This window comes from Microtus oregoni, unplaced genomic scaffold (assembly GCF_018167655.1).
Source record: "Microtus oregoni isolate MIOR12 unplaced genomic scaffold, Mior012 000008F_ref0000371, whole genome shotgun sequence".
Classification (NCBI taxonomy): domain Eukaryota; kingdom Metazoa; phylum Chordata; class Mammalia; order Rodentia; family Cricetidae; genus Microtus; species Microtus oregoni.
Window position 1 is genome coordinate 51,159,902 of NW_024543067.1, and position 24,322 is coordinate 51,184,223.

Below are 24,322 nucleotides of genomic sequence, written 5' to 3' on the forward strand. Positions count from 1 at the left end.
TTCCTAAGTGTCCTGAGTGCTTCCTAAGTGCTTAATCAGGCCCTGGGGCTTAGGGATGGGAGGTAGGAATGCTCAGAAATGGACAGCCATGATTCAAGGTGCACAGTGCGTTATGACTGAAGGATGAGGCTGCACGGCCATATCCTCTGCTTCTTGGGGACCAAACTTCTCCCCTTGATCCTTTCCAAGTAAATCTCTCCCTTTTTTTTTCATTCCCTTTCTCTCTTGCTTGGTGCACTTGGTGAATTTCAGAATCAGTCTCTCTCTCCCTCTCCTCCCTTCCCCTCCCCCTCTGCCCCCTTCTCCCCTTCCCCCTTAGTATCCCCTTTAGCAAACTCCACTGAATACAGACAGCACTTCCCAGAGCATTACCCCATATCCAGGTCTGCCTATCCAACATGCCCTATACTTTTGCATCCAACACTGGCTTCTCCCGTTTTCCTTAGAGTTTAGAACTAGCATCACACCCACAGACACACGCGCGCGCACACACACACACACACACACACGCACGCACACCACCATCCTGGGAAACTACTGCTTTTGTGCTCCTTGACACACACTGAGATTAAAGGCCTGATCGCGTGCCAGAGGGCTCCCACGGCTGTGCCTCTGCCACCCGTGCCCACCCCACCACGCGAGCTCCCCCTGAGCTAGAGAGGGAAGCGCGACTGCTCTCTTTTCCCTCTGGAAGCCCAGTCATTTCAGCCCATGAGATAACTCAGCAATGCACAGATGAACAAAAGGAAACACGGGAGTCATCCATGAAGTAAGAGGCTCAGTAAGAGGTGGGGGGCGGGGCTCTGATAGAACACTGAGCTATACAAGCAGAGAGCCAATGAAATGGCTCGGCTCTGCCTGATGACCTGAGTTCAATCCTTGGGACCAACATGATAGAGAGAAAGAACTGACTGCCACAAGTTGTCCCCTGACCTCTGTGTGGGTGGCATGTCTGTGTCCACACACATGTGAAGAAACAAACAATTAAGGAGAGAAAGAAATGAATTAAAAAAAAATAAAGAAATAAAGGCTTGTGTGTTGGGGCTGGGCGGTCCAGTAAGCTGGGTAAAGAAGCAGCAGGGAGCTGCTCAGAGGAAGTCTTGTCATATAATAAAGTGTCCTGTGTATATGTCACCAGAAGGCCACCTGAGGTCAGCTCTGCCCAGGCCAGATATCAGACCCCTAGCCCACCTTCCAGAAAGATCTTTCTTCCACAGAAGGGAGGAACTCTGACAGGAAGACCTCTGCCCGAGCCACCACTCACTAGATGCGCATTTCCTTTTCCAAGAGAGTTTCCTCCGAATAGGCCCCAGTAATCAGCCACGGGACTACCTCGATCTCTCATACTTCCTGCTTTTTTCTCCCCAGGTTACCCCCAGTACCTGGTGGTGGGGAACCACCTGTCAGGAGAGCATCACCTGAAGATCCTGCGGGCCGAGCTGCAGGATGACGCCGTGTACGAGTGCCAGGCCATCCAAGCTGCCATCCGGTCCCGCCCCGCACGCCTCACAGTCCTGGGTAAGTCACCTGCGCACAAACATAAGGACTCAAGGAAACACCAAGGGCTCGGCTACTGGCGGGGTCCTTCTGACAAAGCTAGAGGAGGGACGCTCTCCATTGGCTATCGTCCCGTCTGGTCCTCCCCGCTCCTGCCCTCTCCTCTTTCTTCCCATCGAAGGGGGATTAAAAAAGACCCCCTCCTTGGGAAATCATATTGCCACCCCCTGTCACTGTCCCACCCAGCGTGTTTGGCTGCACACTGGCGAGCAGTTGAGGATCCTGGGTGCTCAGCTTTGTAAATAAGGCCAGGCCCGTAGCAGCAATGCAAGCTCAGAAGAGAGCGTACACGGTATGAGTGGCCTTTCTTCCAAGGCCGACCACCAAAGGGGCCAGAAAAGCTCTGCATGCCCTGACCTCTCTGAAGAAGAAGCCTCGGGTTTGGTCCTCCATGACTTCATGAATCACCAAAGACCCAATCCCAGTTCTTTCAGGTCATCCCAATGAGATTTCACCTCGGGGCCTTATTCTAACCATTTTCCCCCTTGGTCTTTGTTTCAAATGTCCCCGGGACAGCCCTCACTGGGACAGACCTGTCTGAAGATGTGGGGATTTGCTCAGTGGCTCCTTGAGCTTCCCAGTTTTAAGAGCTCGGCCCTGTCACCTCCTTCCTCTGGCCAGGTCTTCCAGAAAAGGGAACTGTGGGGAAAAAGTTCACACATAAGTGATGCTCATTCACAGCTGCAAAGCGGCTCCCAGCAGCTCTCAGAGCTCCTCCAGACTGGATCAGGGATTGTTATTGCAGGCGATAAACTGAGGCTCAGAGAAGCAAAAGGCCTAGACCAGCATCCCCCTGCCGGAACTCTTGGTTCCACCTCCCCAGCCCCATAAGGTTTCATCTCTGATCTCCAGGCACATGTAGATGAACCCTGAGCCGGCAAGAGAGGGAAGCCCCGGCCTGGCCTTGGCAGCCTGCTGGCAGCTGCTATGGAGCTCCGACGACAGGGTCAGCAGCTGGGACACTGCTCACGCTCTGAGACGAAATATTTAAGAGTGTGTCAGGGTACCGTCAGATCTACACAGCTGAACACGAGGGGTGCAGGATTCCAAGTGCAGCAGCAGACAGACCACAGAGGACCAGATAGCAGCTCGGCCTACTCACCCACCTCAACCCAGCCTGGCCCAAAAGGGGCGGGAAAGAAACCTTCTGTGGAATAGATGGCCTGGGGGCCGCGGCCAGGCAGGGTGTGTGTTAGAGGACAGACAAGGACACTTTAGAGAGCAGTAGCTGTTTTCTTTCCCCCCGTTGAGATGCGGCTAAATTGAGAAGGGGTCCACAATTGTAGGGTTGGGGGAAAGCTGGGGACCATGTATGTTTCCCGATTTGGGCAGAACACATCTGCCGAGTGAAGCTGTAGGATGTTCACCTTCAGAGACCGTTCAATCCCTGTGTTCAAGAGGCCTTCCCCTGCCCCCTCACACCCCTCCATGGGGCTGCCAGAAAACGCTAGAAAGAGAAGACCTAAGCACTATCCATTCCTCTGAAGGCTTGCATGCAGGAGCTAAAACAGGACACCACCTTGTCCTCAGAGTACAGACGACTCACCAGTCAAGCCTCCTTGTTCCCTGCTATCTCAGTTCATCAACAAAGTATTGAAATTCCAGATTATTCCATGTGCTTTACTGATACGCTCATGGAGAGACTCAGAGAGGCAAAGGCATGCCCAGGAGGTCACACAGCTTGATTAACATTTAAAATCGATTCCACAGTTCCAGCTCCTGACCAGCGCTCTTTGCCCAGGCTTCTGGTCTCAAACGCCAGCAGGATGTCATCTGTCCACCTGGTTAAAAGCCAGGCTTCTCAGGGCAGGGCCTCAGAATTCAACCTAAACAGGCCCAAATTTGTTTTGGAGGTCACCTCTAAAAGACATCCACTCTTCTCTCTCTCTCTGCATCTGTCATGGCCTTGGCCTGGCATTGTGCCTGGGGCACAGGGCTGGGTTTGTGTGGGTGAGGTGTTTATTCAAGCCTGGAGGTCAACCGGAAGGGTGACCAGTTACAAAGGCCCTAACGAGACTCTGAGACTATTCCTGCAGACAGAAAGGAAGCTCTAGCTGGCATCTCCTACATAGGCCATTCTCCTAAGCAAACTGGATTTGGGCCAGAAAAGGCTGCCAGGCTCTGCCTGTAGGCCTCCTTGATGCTTTGAGGCTCCACATTCCTGGCCTCAGCTGTTTTCCAAGGGTGAAGAATCCCCACTTCCCCACCCCAGGGAGTCTCAGGGCCTCTCCCAGTCTTGTAGATTGCCTCTAGGCCAGCAGGATTCCGTCTGGCTAAGACTCTACAGATGTACATCCCCTCATACTGCCCCTAACCTAAAGTCAAAATGGTCACTGGAAAGGGTCCTGGTCTCAGGATGAGACAGATGCAATGGCTATTGAGGATTCTTAAGGTTATTATAGCCTTCCCGACCCACAGAGCCCCTCCACCTGCTCTGCTGTGACATCTCAGCCCAGGAAAGTGTCTGGGCCAGTTCCCTGAGGAGGGCGGCCTTCCCTGTGTTCCAGGAATAGGAGAGTTTCCTAATTTACTCTGTATTTGCCTGAGATAGATTTTTAATTAAATAAAGTAAGAGCTTGATTAGAACCTGCGGAAGATGTGAGGGCAGAATCAGATGGTATTCCGGCAAAATCGCAAAGCAAACACTCTGGCTGGAGCACAGGCAGGCCCCGGGAGGTCTCCCGTCAAAGCGCCAAGTGAGGAGGGCAAATACGAGAGATTATATAGCCAGCAGATGTGCTCCGTTAGAATATGCGTCTGCCAGCAGCACGCTCAAAGAAGCTGGGGGGCCAGCTCTCCAAGTCTGCCTGGCTCCGGGGAGGGCATGGGGACCAGCCCAGCAGCCAAGCCTAGAGTCACAGACACATTAATTAGTGTTGTGTTTCCAGCACTCAGAAGCAATCAGACAAGAAGCAGCTCTGAGTAGAGTTTTCACTACCCTGGGAGGCAGAGGAGGCAAAAGCCAGAGAATGAGGAGGAGGTGGGGAATGAACTGAGTCTATGAGGCCAAGCACCCCAGACAAGGAAGCTACAACCCTGGTGGTGGTCAGCTTGAGTTCCCTCAGAAATCCAGCCAGCTGCCAAGGGCTATGTTTGACTCAACCTGTTTCCACACGCATGTCAACTCAGGAAGTCTTGCCACCTATGGAGGAAATGCCCTCAGACTTAAAAAGTCAGCTGTGTGACCCTGACACCGTTACTCAACCTCTCTGGGCCCCGGTTTCTTGGTGTGCAGAACGTGAAGTGATGGCTGAACACATGATGTCTAAGAATTCAGCTCCCAAAAGGCCTTCTTTCCAGCCAGAAGTCCAATATGCCACATCAACTATTTTAGGAAAATGGGCCATTCCCCACCGGAGCTGAGATTCGAGTGATGCCTGAGGCTGAGAAAGTAACCGATCTGGATGGCTTAGACAACAGCCACCTTGAAGCTGGGACACAGCACCTCACTAAGTCTTGCCAGGCTTCTCTAGGTACCCCGTTTTCAGACACTTGTAGCCATCTCTGCAACAGCTCAGCTTAGACGGACATTACAAGGCCACACACACATACACACGTGTGAGCAGAGCTGTGGAGGAGAAGGAGGAACCCTCTGTGAGGAAACAGAGCACCATCTGACAAAAATTGTGTGATGCTCCATCCATTTTAAAGCAATAGCACAGGTATGCATGACGGCACCCCTGCTCTGACCTCACGCAATAGCTCAGGGTCTGTAAGGCATCATTTCACTTGATCTTCCCAAATGCCGGAAGACTCGGGTAGTAAAGACTGGGAGGAGCCAAAGGGGAAGTGGAGGCTGCAGATTGGGTCAAGAAATTTTTTCTGGATGCCTTTCTAGATGTTCAAGATTCCTCAGTAAGTGGAACATAAAGCCTTCCCTAGCCTGGCGAAGCTTGCGTGTGGCAGGGTACAAAAACATCTGGCAAATGACGATCAGACTCAGCGAGTAAACTGTGTCAGTAGAATGTTCCATGGTAATAGAAGCCATGGGAAAGGAAGCATAGAGCTGGGAAAGGAGGAACAAGAGAGAAGAAGGGCTTGGATGTCAGATCAGTTATTAAAGGGACTTTGCCCCAGCTGTTCTTCCCATGTCCTCTTCTTCCTGGCCCAGCCTAATATTGACTCTGTTGTCTTGGAGTCTCCCATTAGAAATTAGATTTCCTAATGAATTATTTAAGATGGCAACTAAGTCTGTTCAAATAAAGCAGGCATCTTTTACAGCGATGCCAAGCCCTGATACAGGGCAAACAGATATGCTCCTTAACTTTCTCCCAAAGAATGGGCAGCAACTCTGTAGTCATTACGCCCCTTGCTGCTGTGACAGAGATCACAGACAGAAGAAACTTACGTTGGGGAGGTTTTGTTTTAGACTAGGGCTCAAGGGGATGAGGCGTGGCAGTTGGGAACAGTTCAGTCCAAGGTATGAGCGTCACCAACCACTTTCCTTGTTCCACTGTGGGACACATGAATGCTGATGCTCGGCTCCTTTGTTCCTTTGATTGTCTGGTCCCCCATCCCATGGATGGTGTCACCCACATTTGGGCGGGGTCCTTCCTTCTCCACTAATCCTGTCTGGAAATACTCTCACACACATGCCCGGAGGTGTGACTCCTAGGTGGCTCTAAGCGCAGTCAAGTTGGCAATGAAGATTAGTCATCCCGAGCTCCCAGTTCTCAACTCCCAAACTGCAGATGGGTACAGAGAGGAGCTGTGAATATCCTGAGCATGTCCAATCATGGACGCAGAGCTGATATGGTGCTTAAGAGTGCTAGCTTCTGGATGGCTCTGAGTTTAGGTACCCGCTAGGACAAATGAGCTCCTTAACATAAAATGGCAAGTATGTAGAAGCATTTTGGAGACATAGAGGAGAATTTATCTCTATAAAACAGAACCTAGAATCCCAGCCATGGCCCACAAGGTCCCTGATATGCCTTCTTCCTTCTCTCCAGCATAACCACCCTGTGCATGGTGCATAACCCCTGTTCCGAGGTGACTCTGAGCCTGCCTCCGCCCTTCCAACAGCCCTGTTTGAATCTTCCGTCAGCTAACTCCTGCATATCTGACAAGATACACTTTAGGCATCACCTCCTCTAGGAAGACTTTCCCAAAGGCTACATACAATAGCCTGAGTATTATTCCTTCTGACATCTGTAGGCTCCATGACACCATATTTTCTATCTGCTTCCCCCACAGAGTCAGTCAGGAGCATCTAGCAATCTTCATGCCTGGCCTGGCTGGGAGTACACACTAGGTGCTCAATGAATGTTCACTGTGGCCATTAAAGCAACTAGAGGAAAGACAGTACAAGCAGATAGCAGTGCTAAGCACACGTGAGGGTTATATGGTATAGGGCGGCATGGTGTTATATGATATGGTCTTCTGCCATGTGGTGTTATATGACATTATGTCATATGGTGTTGTGCGGTATAGTGTTGAGCAATATATGGCATGGGGTGGGTGACATTGTGGTGTGTAGAATGTTGGGTATTATTTATAGAGGCACTATATAGCCTCCCGTGGTTTGGAGCCCAAACTCTGGAAGCCAGATTGCCTGCACATAGAACCTGGCTGTGCTCCTTCACCAGCGGTATAACCTGATCACGTTACTCAACTTCCTCTGTCTGCGTATAAAGTGGGAGACAGAACCATAGTGCCTCCGTGGTGACAAAATGATCCAACGAAAGAACATATGCAAGCACATCTCAAAATAGCGCCTGGTACACAGCAAGACTTAACAGCATATGGCTGTTATTACATTAGCCGGTTCTGTCGCCGCTATTACTGTTCAGTGCCCAGAATCACCAGACAGTAGCCATCCTTCCCAGAGTACCAGCTTCTGGCCTGGGGACACTTGTTCACAAGAGACAGCAGGCAGGAAGCTAGATTCCCAGAGGCCCCACCCAGGCACATGCACAGAAGACAAGCAGAATTGATTCTTTATCTCCTTATTAGGCCTGTTTAGCTGAGCTGTGGCCTGGTCCTAGGTGCTGTATCTCATTTGGGCTGTGTGCCTATTTCCTGCCACATTCATTACCCTCAATCACGCCCCAAATAGGGAGCAAACAAGCCAGCGATGGGAGAGGAGAGCGAGAAAAACATCCTTATCTCCCAAAGTTCCATATGGCAGCCAGACTCAGCTAGTCTGCATGCATCTCCTACACCTTCCACATGACACCAGGTCCTTCCCTCTCGTGTGCCACCCCGGGTGGTGTCCAGACCACCCTCAGTGTCACCTCCACTCCCTTTCTTTGGCCATTACACACACCCTTCTTTGCTAGTCTTCTTGCCCATCCCTCAGGTGACAAAGTGAACTCAAAGTCTCAGGCTTAAGAGCTGGGGGCAACGATCATTGAGATCTATAGTTGAGTTCCATTCCACCCTGGGTATCTGCACCACAGTCAATGTGGGCCAAGGGAGATGAGGGAGCTCCTGGGTTAGAGCTGATCTGCAGAGTTGGTTCACTCTATAGTCTCCTTCACTATGAGATGTCCCTCATTTCAGCTTCTTTGGACATGGGGTGCTTTCCAAACTAGGCCATCTATCAAGGAGATGAGTGAAAAAGGAAGTGGGGGACTCAGTCATGTCCCAGGCTCCAGGAGGCCTAGGGAACCACCAGGGGTTGAGGCAAACATGAGGCTTCCATTCCCTGCCCACACACAGGGCAGACTGCAGAGGCAGGCAAGCTCTTCTTCAAGAACTTGGAAGTCAATATCAGGCCTGTACTTCGTTCCCAAATGGCCTAGAAGCTTGACACTACCTGTGCAGGGTTCACTATTTATAAAGCTGGAGATGACATCCCAATGGACCTCTCCTCGGCTTTTTGAACCTTCAAAACCAGGACACAGGAAGGTAGAAAGATTCTTAGGAGCTCAGTCAGGATCCGCTGAACTCACAAGACACTCAAATACCTGCTCTGAGCTCCCACAAGCCTTAGTACTTCCCACCCACCCGCAGTGTTCCCATCCCCATCTCCAGGGAACTGAGAACCACCAGGTCATTCCCCATGTAGTCCTAAAGAGTGATGCCACCATGCCCAGAGCAGTGGCAACTCTCCAGGTCCACATAAGAGAGGGGGGCCCAGACTATGACTCAAAAATCACACACTGCTGCCCCCCGCCCTGCCACTGCCCAGCATGAAACATGGGACTGTAGTGTTTAGCAGCCGCTCTGACAACCTTCTCCCTGGTAAAAGCAGGAGCTGGAAAGGTGAAGTGGAAATCCATCCCACCGTTTACCTGTGATTTTCCCATGACCACTCATGGCTTTGGGTCCACACAAAGGCCATTGTTCCCTGAGTCCCTCTTCCCTTGCTTCTAAGAGCAAGGATAATGTGTCCTTCCGCTGTTTTAGTCAAGCGTGACCCTGAGCCAGGCTGAGCGCGCTCACCTACTCAGCAAGTGTCACACCCCAGAGATCTGCAAAAACCAGGACCAAATCCTCTGGTGTCTGGATTCAGTCTGAGACCAGCAGCTTCATGGCTTCTCTGTGCAACACAGGCCCCTTTCCCTCAACCTTCAGGGTCAACTGCCTACATAAAAACATGGTCCACTTTACTATTCACGGGACTGGTTCCTGTGGCCTGGGTTGCTTCCAAGCTTCATGCAATACAAACAAGAGATCTACCTCCGCCTTGGTACCCACCCTGCTAGACTCTTTGTTCCGGATGTCCAGATAACTACCGGCCATTTGAAAGAAATCTTGCGTATGCACCCATAACCATACACACAGTCACAAGGGGACACACCTGCACCTGTGCGCAGGCAGTGAGAGTGTGGTGAAATCATTAACATCCACCTAGAAAAGCAGGAGACAGTTGATCAAAGAAATCAGTTGCTCAGAAAACAGGCAGAGGTATCAGCTGGTACCCCTCGCCAGCCCCAGAGAAGAAAGGGGCAGTTAGAGCGTTTTTTCATCAGCTTGAGTCCTCGTCTCTATCGATGCCACCAATGACAAGGGAAATGCAGAGAAAGAGTCACCGCAGCCAGGAGTAGAGCAGGGAGACCAGGTCACCCATGAATGATCTGCCTTTCCTGTCCCGGCATCCCCAGTGTCAATCCCGAAACTCCGTCTGAGCCAGCCCAGGGTTAGTCTAGAGAGACTGAGTTGGACAGGGAGCCCTTTAAGAGCTAAAAATAGCTCATCATTGCTCTGCTCTGACCTCAGTCCAGGCCCGAGATGAGGCTTTCATGGCAAATTATGGATTTAAAACTGGCAATGAATCCCCATTACAGCATGAAATGAGAAAGGAAAACGCCGCTGAACAGAAGCCTTCCCCCAGCAGCCAGTGGGCTGAGGGAGGGTGGGGCTTAGGAAAGGCTTAGAGGCGAAGTCACACATCCACACACCGCACTCTATGAGCAGACTCATAGAGGTCATAGACAAGGTGAGAGGGGTCCTGGGGAAGTGGGCAGGGTCCCAAGCCTGAGAGGGGGTGCACTACTACACACCAGGCCAGAACACACAGAGGCGAGGTTCAGTGATAGAGTTTCTGTATTTTTTTTTTGAAGGGGTAAGCAGGTGTGCATGTGAACTTGTATGTACTCACCAGCTTATTCAGGCCGGCTAACCATGAGTTTCCAGGGACGCATCCTCTTACCCCGGAGCTGGGGTTACTGATGTGCAAGCCCAGCTGTTTATATTATTGCCAGAGATCGATCTCAGGTCCTCAAGCCTACAGAGGACACCTTACCAACTGAGCCAACTCTCCAGTCTCCAGTGATTCATTTTAGGCCAAAAGAATACCATGCCATGGGCTGGAGAGATGGCTCAGTGGTTAAGAGCACTGACTGTTCTTCCAGAGGACCTGAGTTCAATTCCCAGCAACCACATGGTGGCTCACAACCATCTGTAATAAGATCTGGCACCCTCGTCTGGCCTGCAGGCATACATGGAGGCAGACTGTTGTATACATAATAAATAAATAAAATCTTTAAAAAAAAAAAGAAAGAAAGAAAAGAATACCATGTGGAGAGACAGCTCAATGGTTAAGAACACCTGTTCTTGCAGAGGACCCAGGCTCAGTTACCAAAACCTCCATTGTAAGTTACACAGCTTACAACCCTGTGTAACTCCAGTTCCAGGAGAGGTGGAACCCTCTCTGGTCTCTACAGACACTAAGCTCACACACAATTCACAAGCATTCATACAAGCAAAACACTCATGCATAATTTTTTTTAACTAAAAGATGTCCTGCTGCTTCTGGAGTGGGGAGGGCCACTGCTCTGTTACTGTGTTGCTTCAACTGGTCCAGCCATAAGCATGTGGGTGTCTATTATGCCTTTATGGTCTTCCCAGGAATCACTGCAGTTCCTGAAGAAGGCATGGGTGTGTGCACACACACATACACACTACCACCACTACTGCAAATACTTAGCAGACACAGATGACCCTCACATGTCCCTCCATCTCCAACCTTCCACTTTTTACACTGACCTAAGGACAGCAGAAGGATTGTCATCACTTTGAGAGTAGACACATAAGAACAGCCACAGAGAGCACTGAGGGTCAGTATGTGAGCACAACGTCCTGATAGACACAGACTTAATCCTTGGTCTGGGCATTTACGGGCATAAGGTATATGCTGTGTGCACAATTAAAAGAAGAGGGGGAGGGGCTGGTGGCTACACACTTGCTGTGCATGGGTGAGGACCAGAGGTCTCACCCCCAGAATCTGTGTAAATGCTGAGTGAGAGTGGCGTCCCACCTGTAATTCCAGCTTCAGAAAGTAGAGGTGGGGGATCCCCCACAGCAAGTTGACTGGTAAAACTAGCTATATCCGTGAGCTCTGGGATTGTTTGAGAGACCCTGCCTCATTGAATATAGTTGAAAAGCAGAGAGGGATCTAGAATAATTGCCAGCATCAACCTCAGGCCTCCATATGTATACGCACCCACATGTCCATATACCTATACACATGTGTGCCCACACACATGCAAACACATATGGAAAAATGGGGGGGAAAAGTAGGGAAGTTTAAGTTGCTACAGAAAAAACTTGAGGAAAGGAAGCTTCCCCTCAAATATTTGAAGAAGGAAAATAGATTTATTTCACAGAGCTCAAGAGTGGAACCAGGCCGGGCAGGATGTGTTTTATCTTAGCAATTAAAACTGAGAGCCTGAATGCAGTGAAGTGGTAAGCACTCTGTCTCTCGGAGTATCCAAGCAGACACTGCGCTTCCCACGTGCCTGTTTCTAGAGGGATGACATTAATTTATCCACAGTTGTGAGAATCTGATTGTGGGATGGAGCTCCAGGAGTTAAGGGGGTGTCCTGCGGGAGGGGACAATACAGAGAAGTCCTAGGATCATGCCGAGATGTTCCCTTCCAACCAGTGTCTCCACAACATGGTGTGCCATGGCTCTAGAGAGAGCGCTAGCACTCTAGATGGAATATTAGCCTAGATCAAAAGTCGGTGAAAATGCAGAGACACGGCGCTACCTCCAGGGCCGTGACCTTGTCACAAGGGGGAGTCACAGACAGTAGAGGTCACTGGATAACAATCAAACCCTGTGCAGCCTGAAAACCTGTCGACAAAATCTTGGTGCGCCGTGGGAAAGTCATGATAGGAACCAGAGAATAAAGCCTGATAAAAGGGGAGGTAGGGCCTCATATGACCTACCTAATGTCAACCTCATGCCATACAAACCAGCTGCAAAAACAGCTTGGCATCCAAGAGCATCCAAAAGTCCAGGCAATAGCAGTGAAACACAACCATCTCCCCAGAGGAATTCCACATGAATCCAAGCTTGGACAGCATCACGTATGTGGTTTAATAAGGAGCAGGAGGCCTTTTCACCTAGGTGAAAGGCAAGGTGAGACTTGGTACAGTCTTAACGAGGTGAGTCAAGGCTCGCAGAAGAAAAAGTAGGGGCCAGGATGGTGCAGAACATGGCAACATCTCAGAGCAAGAGAAGCAGCTTTGTCAGAGCTAATATACCCATGTTTAAGACATTGGCATTCCCCAACAAGTTCTGGTCAGCAGACCAGATTACCGATAAGGACAGGGATGGGACCTAGCTTCAGACCTCCAGTCCTGAATCTAATGGTAGCAGACTTAAGGAATCTGCCACTGGGCACATCATCTGTCCACAGATATGGCAGTGTATCAGCTGCTTCTAATTGGAGAAGAAAAAGACAACTCTAGTTAGTTGCTCTGTGTGCCTGCCAGGGCCCTATTTATTAGTCCACACGTGAGCATTCCCATACCCTCTTGCCAACTCTATCAGGTGGGTCCAGGTCACCAGAGAGGCCCGTTACCATGTCCAAGCTCACATAAGAAAGTTAAAAGAGCCAGAATCTGAACGGATCCTTTTCAGATTGTACTCCAAGTCAGCTCCCTGCCTCCCACATATAATCACGGATGGTGGGCGGGTCTCCATCTGGCCTCTGGGAACTGTAGAAGCCTGTTAGAACCCTCAAGGCATCTCAGAGTCCACAGAGCCAGAGTTTTGTCCTGGACAGTTCACTAACGGTTCCAGAAATCCCTTCCTGTCACACCTTGTCCCTTAAGCCACCTTGGAAGCCAGGTGACCTACCATATCCAACCTCCATCGTGCTCGCTCATAGCTGCTTTCCTATCTCTTACCCCATCATGCAAGGTTTGACCACTGTCCCGTCTATGTGGCTGGAGCAGGTTTTCCCAGGAGACTGGTTCACAGGCCAGGGAAATGCATAGAGCCTCCCACTTCTCACAATAACGAGCAGCTGAGCCCTGCAACCTGAGAAGACTGACTCACAAAACACTCACCATCAAGATGAATACTCATATAAGAGAAGAACTTTCCATATGTAATTATGTCAGGAAAGGTTAAGAGATCACCCAGGTGATGGCTCTGGTGATGGAGCTCAGAAAGAAAAGTGAGGGTCACGTACCTTCCCCCCAGAGGAGCAGGCTCTGCTCTAACCCAAACAAACCACTTCTCATACCCTCTGCTCTCTTTCTCCCACACAGTCACAAGGATATTGGAGAAAACCCATTTTACAGATGGGTCAATTGTAGCCAGAGAGGAAAGAAAATATAGCCAGCTTCTGCCTCTCAGAGTTCCCTATCCACAAAAGTATCTGAAATTATTGCATCTATATATATAGGGCTTTTTTTTCTTGTCATTATTCCCTAAATAATACAGTGTAATAGGTATCCAAATGGCATTTCAATTGTATCCAGCATCATGAGTGATAGAGAGAGGATACGCAGGACACAGGAGGATGTCCGTAGGATATATATGAATATCGCATCATTTCATGTAATGGACATGAGCATCCATGGATTTTGATATCCAAGAAAGTCTTTTGTCAAACATATTCCTAACTATTCTGTTAGGAATTTGTTTTCGGCATTTTTGAATTATTTTTTTAATCTCATTTTCAAATCGGTCATTGCTAGTATATAGAAATACAATCGCATTAGTACGGGGTGGGGGGGAGCCACATGTCAATCAATTCCTCCATCTGCTAAACGTGCATTTACGATGCCGGAGCTGCCACTCATCCTCACTTAGCCGCATGGTGCGTTGCAGAGTAAAGGTGGCTTACCTCCATCAACATGAGGCTGCTTGGAAACTGTGGCTCTCTGCCCAGCCTCTGAGAGCGAGGGACCACACTAGCCAGCCCAGGAAAAGGCAGCTCCAAATGCGGTTTGCCCTGGATGCATGATGCTTTCACACCTTCATAAAGTGAAAAGCAGTCATTCGTTGAGTCATCAAACCGTGAGCCAAGGACCGTCTGTAAACGTTTGGATCCCATAACCTCGCTAACTACTTTTTTTCTGATCTAATTGGGTTTTTTTTTCTGTATGCTATATGATTTTCAGGATACAGAATCATTTTGTCTGCACACAAGACTGTTTAGTTCTTTCCCGTTCTGCAGCCTTTTGTACCAGATGCAACTTCCAGTCCAAGGTTGAGCACAAGCGGTTAAAAACACACTCTAGCTCAGTTTCCAGGATTAGAGGGAAGCATCTCACCACGCTATTTCACGCCAGCTGAACGGTTGCCATCCACGCTGGGAATCGGGTTGAAGTACCCATATGTCCCTACTTTGTCGAGATGGCTTCTTATTTCATTTTTAACTGACATACAAAGCGGTGCATGTTCATGGGGTACGACGTTACACTTCAAAACATCCGCATGTGATACAGCGATCAAACCAAGATAATTAGCATATCTACCACCTCAAATATTCAGAATGTCTTGGTGGTGAGACTACTTGGTCTTTCTGGTCTAGCTATCTTAAAATGCACATGATGCTATTGCTAATCACTGTCACCCTACTGTGTAACACAGCACCAGAACTTACTTGTCTTATCAAATTATAACTTTGCGCTGACTACTCTGTTGAGCCTCTTTATCTCAAATAGTGTCAGATCTCGTGACATGCTTTTCTGCTTTCTTAACATGATCGTGTAGGGTTCAGTCCTTATTCTATTAATATGTTCTATTAATTGGATTTCAACTATCCAACAACCCTTAAAGTCTCAGGATTAAGGCATCCTGTTTGGTCACGGTGTGTGGTATTTTTTTACGTTGCTGCAGCAAATTTGCTAACACTTTGTTGAGTGCTTTTTGTCTATATTCATCATGTACAACATCCCCTAGTTCCCTTTTCTTTTTTTTTAAAAAAAGTCTCGTTTTACTTTACATATCAATCCCAGTTTCCCCTCCCTTCCCTCCTCCCACTCCCCCATCTTCCCTCCACCCCATCCACTTCTCAGAGAAAGTAAGGGCTCCCATGGGGAGTCAACACAGTCTGTCACATCACACTGAGGCAGGATCAAGGCCCTCCCTCCTGTATCTAGGCTGAACAAGGTATCCCTCCATAGGGAATGGGCTCCAAAAAGCCAGTTCATGCACTAGGGATAACTACTGATTCCATGCCAGTGGCCCCACAAACTGCTCAAGTCACACAACTGTCACTCACATTAAGAGGACCTAGTTCAGTCACATGCAGCTCTCCCAGCTGTCAGTCTGGAGTCAGTGAGCTCCCACTAGCTTGGGTCAGCTGTTTCGGTGGGTTTCCCCTTTTGCTCATATTATCACTCCTTCCTCTCTCCGCTGGACTCTGGAAGTTGGTCCAGTGCTTAGCTGTGGATCTCTGCATCTGCTTCCATCAGCTGCTGGATGAAGGGTCTGTGATGACAATTAAGGTGTTCATCAGTCTGATTACAGGGGAAGGTCAGTTCAGGTACCCTCTGCATTATTGCATAGAGTCTTAGCTGGGGTCATTCTGGTGGATTTCTGGGAATTCCCACAGTGCCAGGTTTCTCACTAACCACATAATGGCTCCTTCTATCAAGATATCTTTTTTTTGCTCTCTCTCTCTGCCCTTCCCCCAACTCAACCATCCATGTCCCTCATGTCCTCTTCCTCCCTCCCTCAACACTCCAAATTTACCTGTCTTTAGAATTTGGGTACTTACTGGTCTTGTAGAATGAGTTGCAACGATTCCTTTTTCTATTTCCTGGAATGTTCTGTGAAGTATTCAAGTTGCTAGAATTCATCAGTAAAGCTAATCTAAATCCAGGACTGTCTTTATGAGAAGGCTTTCATCATGAACTGATTTGGTCAGTTCAGATTACTCTATGGGACCGTGGATCCACAGGAAGTTAGATCCCTCCTTGAGAAAAGCAGAGTCCTGGAAAGGTTCTTAGCAGAGGAGCAACAGGATCTGGCATATAAAAGTTTCCCCCCTACTGGGTTGAGGTCTGTAAGGGGACAAGAGAAGGAGACCTATGGGGAGTCTGCTACCATCACAGAGATCAGTATGGCAGTAAGGGTGGAGAGAACTGAGCTGATATTAAAGGCAAGGAACCTAACTAATTGCCAAAATTTCTGCCATGGGCCTTTAAGCTCCATAAAATGGGATGCAAAATTCAGAATGCTTGCAAGCATTTCTAAGACAGACTCAACATTTTCTCCCCTCTAAAGTTTAAGAATGATTATTCTAGATTGATCTAGAATCTAGACCAGTTTGATGGTCAGTCCAGGCTGCTATAACAAACACCACGGGGTGAGTGGCTTAATTATCTATTCTACACAGTTCTGAAATTGCTCTTCATACTAAGAACTGAGCACCAGCAGCAGGGTCACTTGTTTGGGGTCCTTTCTGGGGACGTTCCCACAGACAGGGATTCCCTTTTCTTTTACTAGGGATACTAACGCCATTAGGAGAGTACTACTCTTATGACGTCATCTGGCTTGAATTTCTTGCCAAATGTCTCATTTGTAAATATTTTTTCAAGGGTCGGGTCTCCTTAGTACTTGGTCAGAAGAATTATATCATATGAGTTGGGGTTCAGGGGCTCCACGGACATCTGGCCCACAGCAGCCCACCTCCACAGTTTGGGGAAAGTGTGGTAGCTTGAGTAGCTGCCTCCACAACCACCTAGCTGAGCAGACATAAAGCCAGATTTACTCAAGTGCTGTGCACACCGTGGAGGGAAAATACTTCATGGGACGCACAACCAGAACTCCTCAACCTATGCAAGCAGTTCTCAACCCACAGATCGAAACTCCTTTGGCAAGCCTCTATCTCTAAAAATAGTTAAGTATGATTCATAGCGTTAGCAAAATTATGGTTATGAAGTAGCAATGAAAATAATTTTATGGTTGTGGGGTCACCTCAACATGAGGAACTTGTGTCACAGTGTTGGGAAGACAGAAAGCACTGGCCTAGACCAATGAGACCATGTGCCCCTCCTTGGGTGCCGTGAAAGCAGGTGCACCAACCTGCTCTTCCTCCAGCTTCTAGCGCCCGCCTGCCTCCCAGGCCAGGATCCCACCTCAGTGTTCATGCCACCTGCACAGCTGTGTCCTCCTCTTCCGTTGCCTCTGGTCCCTCCGGGAGCCACTGGCCCCAAACCCCACCCTCTCCCAGGAGATCTAAGAGCAGGCCTGTCACCAGCCCCGCTCCCTTTGAGCTTAACGGTTTAGCGAAGCAGTGGTTTATCTGCCTATGAGAATGACAGTCTTTGGTTATTATCTACATGGCAATCTTATCTAAACAGATTCAGGTGGCAAGAACAAGGGAGAAAAATAATTAAAGGGGAAGCAGGTGAGATGTTGACATTATTATTACTTAAGTGTCGTAGAGCTTTTAGTTCGCGTATTTATACTGGTGATGCCAATGGGGGGGGGTGGTTTAGCTAGGCCGATTATCTAAGCTGTACACACGCTCACCCCACCGCCTCGCTGCCTATAAATCTTATTAAACAGCTTCCATTGGCAAGACAGAAAAATAATTAAGGCGAAGGTGAGTGAAATGTTGATGTTATTGCTAGAACGCAACAGCCTGTTTGGCTTCCGCGCCAATGAAATGCATTGGAGGGAAATCGGTTTGCAGCATCACCTCTCTGAGGTGAGAAATGGGGTTTCAGGAAGCTGCACTCAGCAGAGCACAGTGACAGGCCAGGAACATTTCCAACCCTGCGCCCGTCTCTTAGGAGCCTTTAAGCCCACAGTTTACCTCTTGACTGTGTTCTGTTTTCTCACAAATTCTTTATTTCCCACTTACTTAGTGACTAGAGACACCACACCAAAAAGGAAAAAAAGGGAGAGTGATCCTCCAACCGCTGGTCTTAAAAATCCATAACAGAAAACGGTTCTCTGGGGGAGTCAGTTTGAACACTCACTGGGAACCAAGGGCTTAATTGAATTACTTTCCCTCCAAGGTGTGCCCACCTAGAGGCAACGACTCCTCCTGACTGCACACATCTCAACCTGCCAGGGGGAGAGAAGGGGGACGTCAAGACAGCCCCAGACTCAGACTGAATGTTCTAGGACTCTGTCTTTCCCATAGACACGCAGGCCAAGGGAGGTGGTTATCAGGCGTATCCTGGACTGGGCAGCAGAGGTTTGCAGCTGGGTCACCTACTTATAGCCTCACTTTCAGAGTAAGCGGGAGCTGTTTGAATTGGCTGGCCCCAGCTTCATGAGCCACAGCTGGCAACTAGCAGGCCAGAGAGCAAGCTCAGAGGGACTGGTTAGCTCCTGGAGTGCCACCGGGCTTTTTGGTTTTTAGTTTGTTTTTGTTTTTTGTTTTTGTTTTTTCAATTATTGCCAGTATTTACGATTCTGGAGCTTTTGTATGAAAATTCAGATCTCTGATTTCTCTTGCAAAGGCATGGCAGGGGTAGGCCCCTTTGCCTGTTTGGCAGCCATCATGTAATGCCTGCTCTCTTTAGCAGAATGTGACCTTCTCGTCCCTTCCCACCCCTCACCACGGCTCACCTCTCCTGCAAGATGCATGCATGTCACCAGGTTAAGGTGGTACCCCTGATCTCACCAACCCCAGAGGAGAACCACCCTGCCGAGGGATTACACAGTAGGTGAGGGATAAACCAAGAGCAGAGCAGGCAAAAGAAACAAGGGGTAGCAGAGACAAGCGGTGCCCTGTTGTACCAGGGGAGATGGCAAGGTCAGGCTTTGAAGAGGTTGTAGGTGAGGTGTGAACATGACTGAATTTGGACAAATTAATCAAATTGTCACGGGCGAGTGGGCACGAGTTTGTTCCTGCTAACAGCTGTCCTAGTTCAAAGAGTCCAGCATTTGGAGCAGTCCTGGAGCAAGAGGCACTAAGCAGTGGGGGAGAGTCCTTCCCTCTGTTTAGGTCAGGGAGTCCATAGTAATGCCTTTAACCTGGTTGAGTCCAGCAGTAATTGCAGAGGTTAGTGCCCCATGCTGTGTTGTGCGATGTGCAGTTTCTTTGATGTTCTAAAGGTTTCCAAACCTGTGTGTCCTGAGCCCCTGTAACAGGGCGTTGGTGGAGGGACTGAGTAACCACTGTCTCACTAGAGACATAGAGAGAGAAAGCATGTCTGCTTGGGCCTGAAAACCTGGGCACTCGCCTACCTGGTGGGTTCCCCGAACTGCTCTCTCTGGGTCTGTCTCCTTCGCTTTCCAGAAGGTCGGGGATGAGATACGAGGTGGCACTATCCTCACAGGCCCCTTGCCCCGTGGCACTCAGCATGCCCTGGAGACCATTAGCGCCTCTCAGGGAATATTTAACTGCAAACGGTTTCTAGTCGGGATCTGTTATAATTACTAATTAGATCTGATTATAATTATCTTTCGCTGCCATCCCTTACCTGACACACGGGGTAGTGTGATGCCTGGCAACAATTAGCGGCGAGTCTTTCCTGATACACTGGATGATTAGAAACACAATTGCAGGGTCGGGGGGAAAGAGCCTGGCTTATTAAAGGGAGGCCGCTGTTTACCAAGGAATGTTGTGAGCAAATTAGATTAAATTAATGAGGAGAAACTCGGAGAGAGGAGATGGGCTCTTTTTATTTTTCCTTTTTGTCTCTGCTGATGACATCATTTGGGGGCGGGAACTCCATTCCCTTTTATGGTCCCCCTTCTGTAACCCACCTCAGGCTCTCAAGGTTTAATCGGCACCATCATTCGGCTAGCCCAGTCTCGAGCAGTGTGATACAATGGACCACATAAGCAAACTTATTCACTGTGTGACATTGGACAAGTAGCTCATACTCTCTGAGCCTTAGCTTCTATGTCTGTATGAGAGGGAAGACAATGTGGGCTAGATGTCAGTCAGCTGTCAGCAAAGTCCCTGGGAGGGTGAGGAAAGAACTGTGTATATATAATATACAAGTGGTCCACAAGCTTGCTGGGGGAAGAGGCCACATCGAGGCATTTTGCAGGTCCCAGGTTCAGCCCCAAGATTGACAGAATGATAAACTAAGTGAAGACTTGCAATAAGCCCCCACTCCAGGCCGTTAAGGGGTTTCTCCCTCTCCAAGGGCAGCAGGTGCAGAAGAAAACCAAGTCAAGATGGCCCATCCCCCAGCCGGCACACTCCCGGTACATACCAGTGGGGCTTCATGGGTGAATGAAATGAGGGGTTTTTCAATTAGTGTTCACGGTGAAGAGGGAGGCTGGGAGCCTCTTGTGAATCCAGGGTACGTCTGCCCACCTCGCTAACCCAGAGCGTCTCTGTCCATAAAGACATCGGCGTAGACTCTGAACAAATGCTGAGAAGCAAATAACAGATCTAGCCAATTTGGGGACAGGACCACGTGGCTATTGTGTTGTCAAGGTGGCCACTGTCCTGACAGATTCGAAAAAGCCAGTATATCTGCTTCTACCCCCAGATTTTAGGAAAGGCTTGCCTTTGACCCTCTATACAGAAAAACAGTCCCTCCGCCACTTCAATGGGAAGGAAGACACACATGCATGTATGTGCACACATAAAACTCAACAGAGAGAGAGGGAGAAGAGAGAGAGACGGGCAGGCAGACTGACTGACTGACTGACTGACTGAGACTGTTGGCCTAGTCTAACCATAAAGTATTCTTGTTGTCACATGCAAGGGGGTCAAGGTCATCCCAAAACACATTTTCCTTGCCTGTCTGGCACCCTTTGTTAGGAGACATCAGGATCACAGCCAGGGTGACTGGGCAGGGTCTGGTCCATGCTGAATAGTGTCTCCAGCACAGGGCTTTAGGTCTTAGTTACTTTTCTATTGCTGTAACTGAACACCTGACCCAGACAACTTAAAAATGAACGCATTTAATTTGGGGATCACAGTTTCAAAGAGCTAGAGTCTGTCAACTATCATGGCGGGGAGCAGGGTAGGAGGCAGGAAGGCACAGGGCTTTAGCAATAGCTGTGAGCTCACATCCTGAGACTCAACCATAGGCAGAGAAAATTAACTGGAAACAGTGTGAGCTTGTGAATGCATTTTCTCCAACTTTTCCACACCTCCTAATCCTTCCCAAACTACTCTACCAACTGGGGACTAAATTTCAAATTTATGAACCTATGGAGGGTCCTCTCATTCAGACCACCGTAGGGTAGCTAACCTCTTGCTTGGCTGCTTAGGGCTCCAAATATCATGTAAAATTCCCACTTACAAACTCTGCAGGGTTTGAGCCATTGTCTGTAATGCAATTGGAACCAGCGTTTTCTCTCCAGTGTGGACAAGTATGTCAGTGAAGGAGAAGGTCCTGCAGAACAGGGTGTGTTTGACCTCATCCCCTCTCCTATCACTCCTCTGAGTGTGACCATCCCTGCTCTGCCCTTTCTAACATGTGGTCTGCCTTGGTGACTCCCCATCCACGGTTTCCTGTCACCAGATTCCAAACATGACCATCTGTGAGCCCCATACTTCATCCTTGCCTCTCAATGACTAGGATCTTGAAGAAGGCAAAAGCAAGGCAAAAGCAAAGCAAATATGCCAGGCATCCCAAGCTCTACTGGGCCCTGGGAGCCAGGAGTTTAAGGCCAGTTAACATGCAAAGGTCCCACACTCAACTGTGGTCCTGGATGGTCAGATCAGCACCACCAGACTGCCTCCCAGGTTCTCAGAAACAAACTTACAGAAACGACACTCAGAATCATGGATCCCCAAAATGTCAGACCTGCAGGGGCCTTAAGGACAACCCAGTATGGAAGTAGAGCACCTCCCTTCCTCCAGGAGGGTTGTGTCTACCCCGATATCTGCCCACAGCTGCAGCCTCTATGTCCCAACTGCCTGCACCAGCCTGGCAGCCTCCTTTCTAAGTGTTTATACCTAACTCAGCTTCTTCTACATGAGACACAACTCTCCCTCACCGAGTCCCACCCACCAGCACCTCAGGGACCCTCTGGCCTCAGCCTGCCTCTCTCAGCCTCCCTGGCCTCAGGAAGAGCACATACATGTTGCTCCCTGTCACACTTACCTAAGTGGTTACACACGTACTCTAAGCATCTCTCCCCAAGCTGGACAGTGTCCTCTGTAGTCAAGGACCATGATCCTTTGTCCTCTGTTTCCAAGGCCCAGTGTTGCCTAGCCAACTATAGTCCTCAGTGAAGATCACTGAGCAAATGGATACTCTGTAAGGTCACCCACAAACTAAGGGAACCTTAGCCTCGGCAGCAATTCCCTGTGTGCTCTGAAACCTAAAGCTGGCCCCCTGGGTGGGAAACTCCAGTGAATCTTGGGGAAAGGACCGGAAGGGTCAGCCAGGAAGGATTTCTATCATGCCTTCCCTGCACCAACTTCACCTGCCCAACCCCTGGCCTCACACAGTCTTTTTAAGCCTTGGCTTCATCACATAATGATAGCCGCCCATCCAAAAGGGTTGCTATGAAACAGGTGAGGGCTGAGCATGGCCATGCTTTATGAACTAGAAAATTCTGAAAAGAAATTAGAGGCTATACCTTGGCACCGTGCAGAGCAATGGCTTTCAGGTGCTGACGGGGTCTGTCGCTGCCCAGCTTTCCTCCATGTTGGTACTCGGGAACTGGTCATAGTGGGAATAGTCACACCTGGGTAACTGGAAATGCCACAGAGCAGGGCTTGGTTTGCTTGACTTGGCTTGACTTAGCCTGACTCAGTTTGGTATCACTCAGTTCGGTGTTCCAGCACAGTTGCCGAAATCTCAGCCGCGAGGCGAGGTAATGTCTCTCTTGGACCCAGCGTTCCTTACCGTACATCAAGGGCAGGCATTGTTGCCTGCCTCCTGTTCGGAATCAACAGAGCCACCCTGAGCTCTAACAAAGCCAGGCTGGAGAACCCCCAAGTGTGAGCCACCATGCTCCCTGATTAATGTCCTTTATTATAATCATCCTTCATTGGAAAGTAATCAAGAGCAGTGACAGTGCACTAACTGACAACTGGAACTGTGCCCAGCCCGGAGAGACTGAGATGGCACAGCCGCCTCCCGAGCAACCGCCCAAGAGCAGGCCCCGAAGAACACACATCATTTTGACTGCCAGGACCACCCTGGAGGACCGGATGGCGATGCTTGGCCAGGAGACCTGTGCTCCAGTCCAGCCCTGGATGCAGCTCAAGCATGGGCTGAGCATCTCCCTGTACCACACTGTGAGCCTCCAGGGGCCTAACAACATCTTTATAGGACTGCCAGGTACATGAAATAAGATCATGCATGTGAAAGCCATCAGAAGCGTAAGTGAGACTGTGGGACGTAGGGTGAGATGTGACCGTTCCTATAGGACTGAATTCTAGACACGCAAGGAAACCAAGGCATTTTCCCCTACCCTGCAATTAGCAACTAAGGTGCCCGTGTTAAACACCTAATGTCTGTCATTGCCCCTCGGCACGAGGAAGGAAACAGCAAGTAGAAAAGAGTATCTTCACAGTTGTTCCTGATACAAGGGTACAAAAGGAAGCCAACATTTGCGGAGGGCCATCACCCCAAACACAGAAAAACAAGGAGGTGAGAGAGTGTCCCGGGGGTGCCAGTTCACACAGACAGTTGGATAAGGCCTTTCGGGCTGATGTGACCAAAGACCCCAGGAAAGTGAAGGTGAGGTAAGCAAATGTTCCGAGAAAGAACACTCCAGAAAGGGACTCCTCAGAACATGGTCTCTGTGGTGTGAGTGGTCTCGTCACTTTTCAGTCACAGCAAAGAGGCCCGTGTGATTAGGGCCACCCATAGGGCTCTGATTTGCCACAGTGGTCTCTGAGTTTTCCTTGTGGTCTTGATGTAACAGCAACGTGGATCTAGTCCCAAGCAGGGATGCCCTGAGGACACAAGGTCACTTGATGCCTTGTCTGTCAGCATGACGCCTCTGTCCCTAGTGTAAGCCAGATGGGCCAGACAAGAATTCAGAGCATTTTCGGGAGATGGCTCTCCCACACATGTCGGCTCACAGGGTCTGCACATGCTAACCCACACGGACACTGCTCACATATCCACCCTCACAGTGCTCACTTGATCCACACACCATAGTCATGCTTATCCACATGCAGTGGCCCTGTGTGCTCACACATATATTGGTTATACACCTCCATGACCCACAGCCATG

General features: G+C 49.3%; 1 protein-coding gene across 5 annotated transcripts in view; it reads left to right on the top strand.

Moving 5' to 3' along the window:
• Kirrel3 (kirre like nephrin family adhesion molecule 3) overlaps window positions 1-24,322 on the top strand; it is a 551,931-nt gene that overhangs the window by 462,810 nt on the left and 64,799 nt on the right. For all 5 annotated transcript variants that reach the window (XM_041657584.1, XM_041657585.1, XM_041657586.1 and 2 more), the window contains one exon: window positions 1,369-1,518. In XM_041657584.1, coding sequence (XP_041513518.1) covers window positions 1,369-1,518 — 150 coding nt within the window. The remainder of the gene's footprint in view (window positions 1-1,368; window positions 1,519-24,322) is intronic.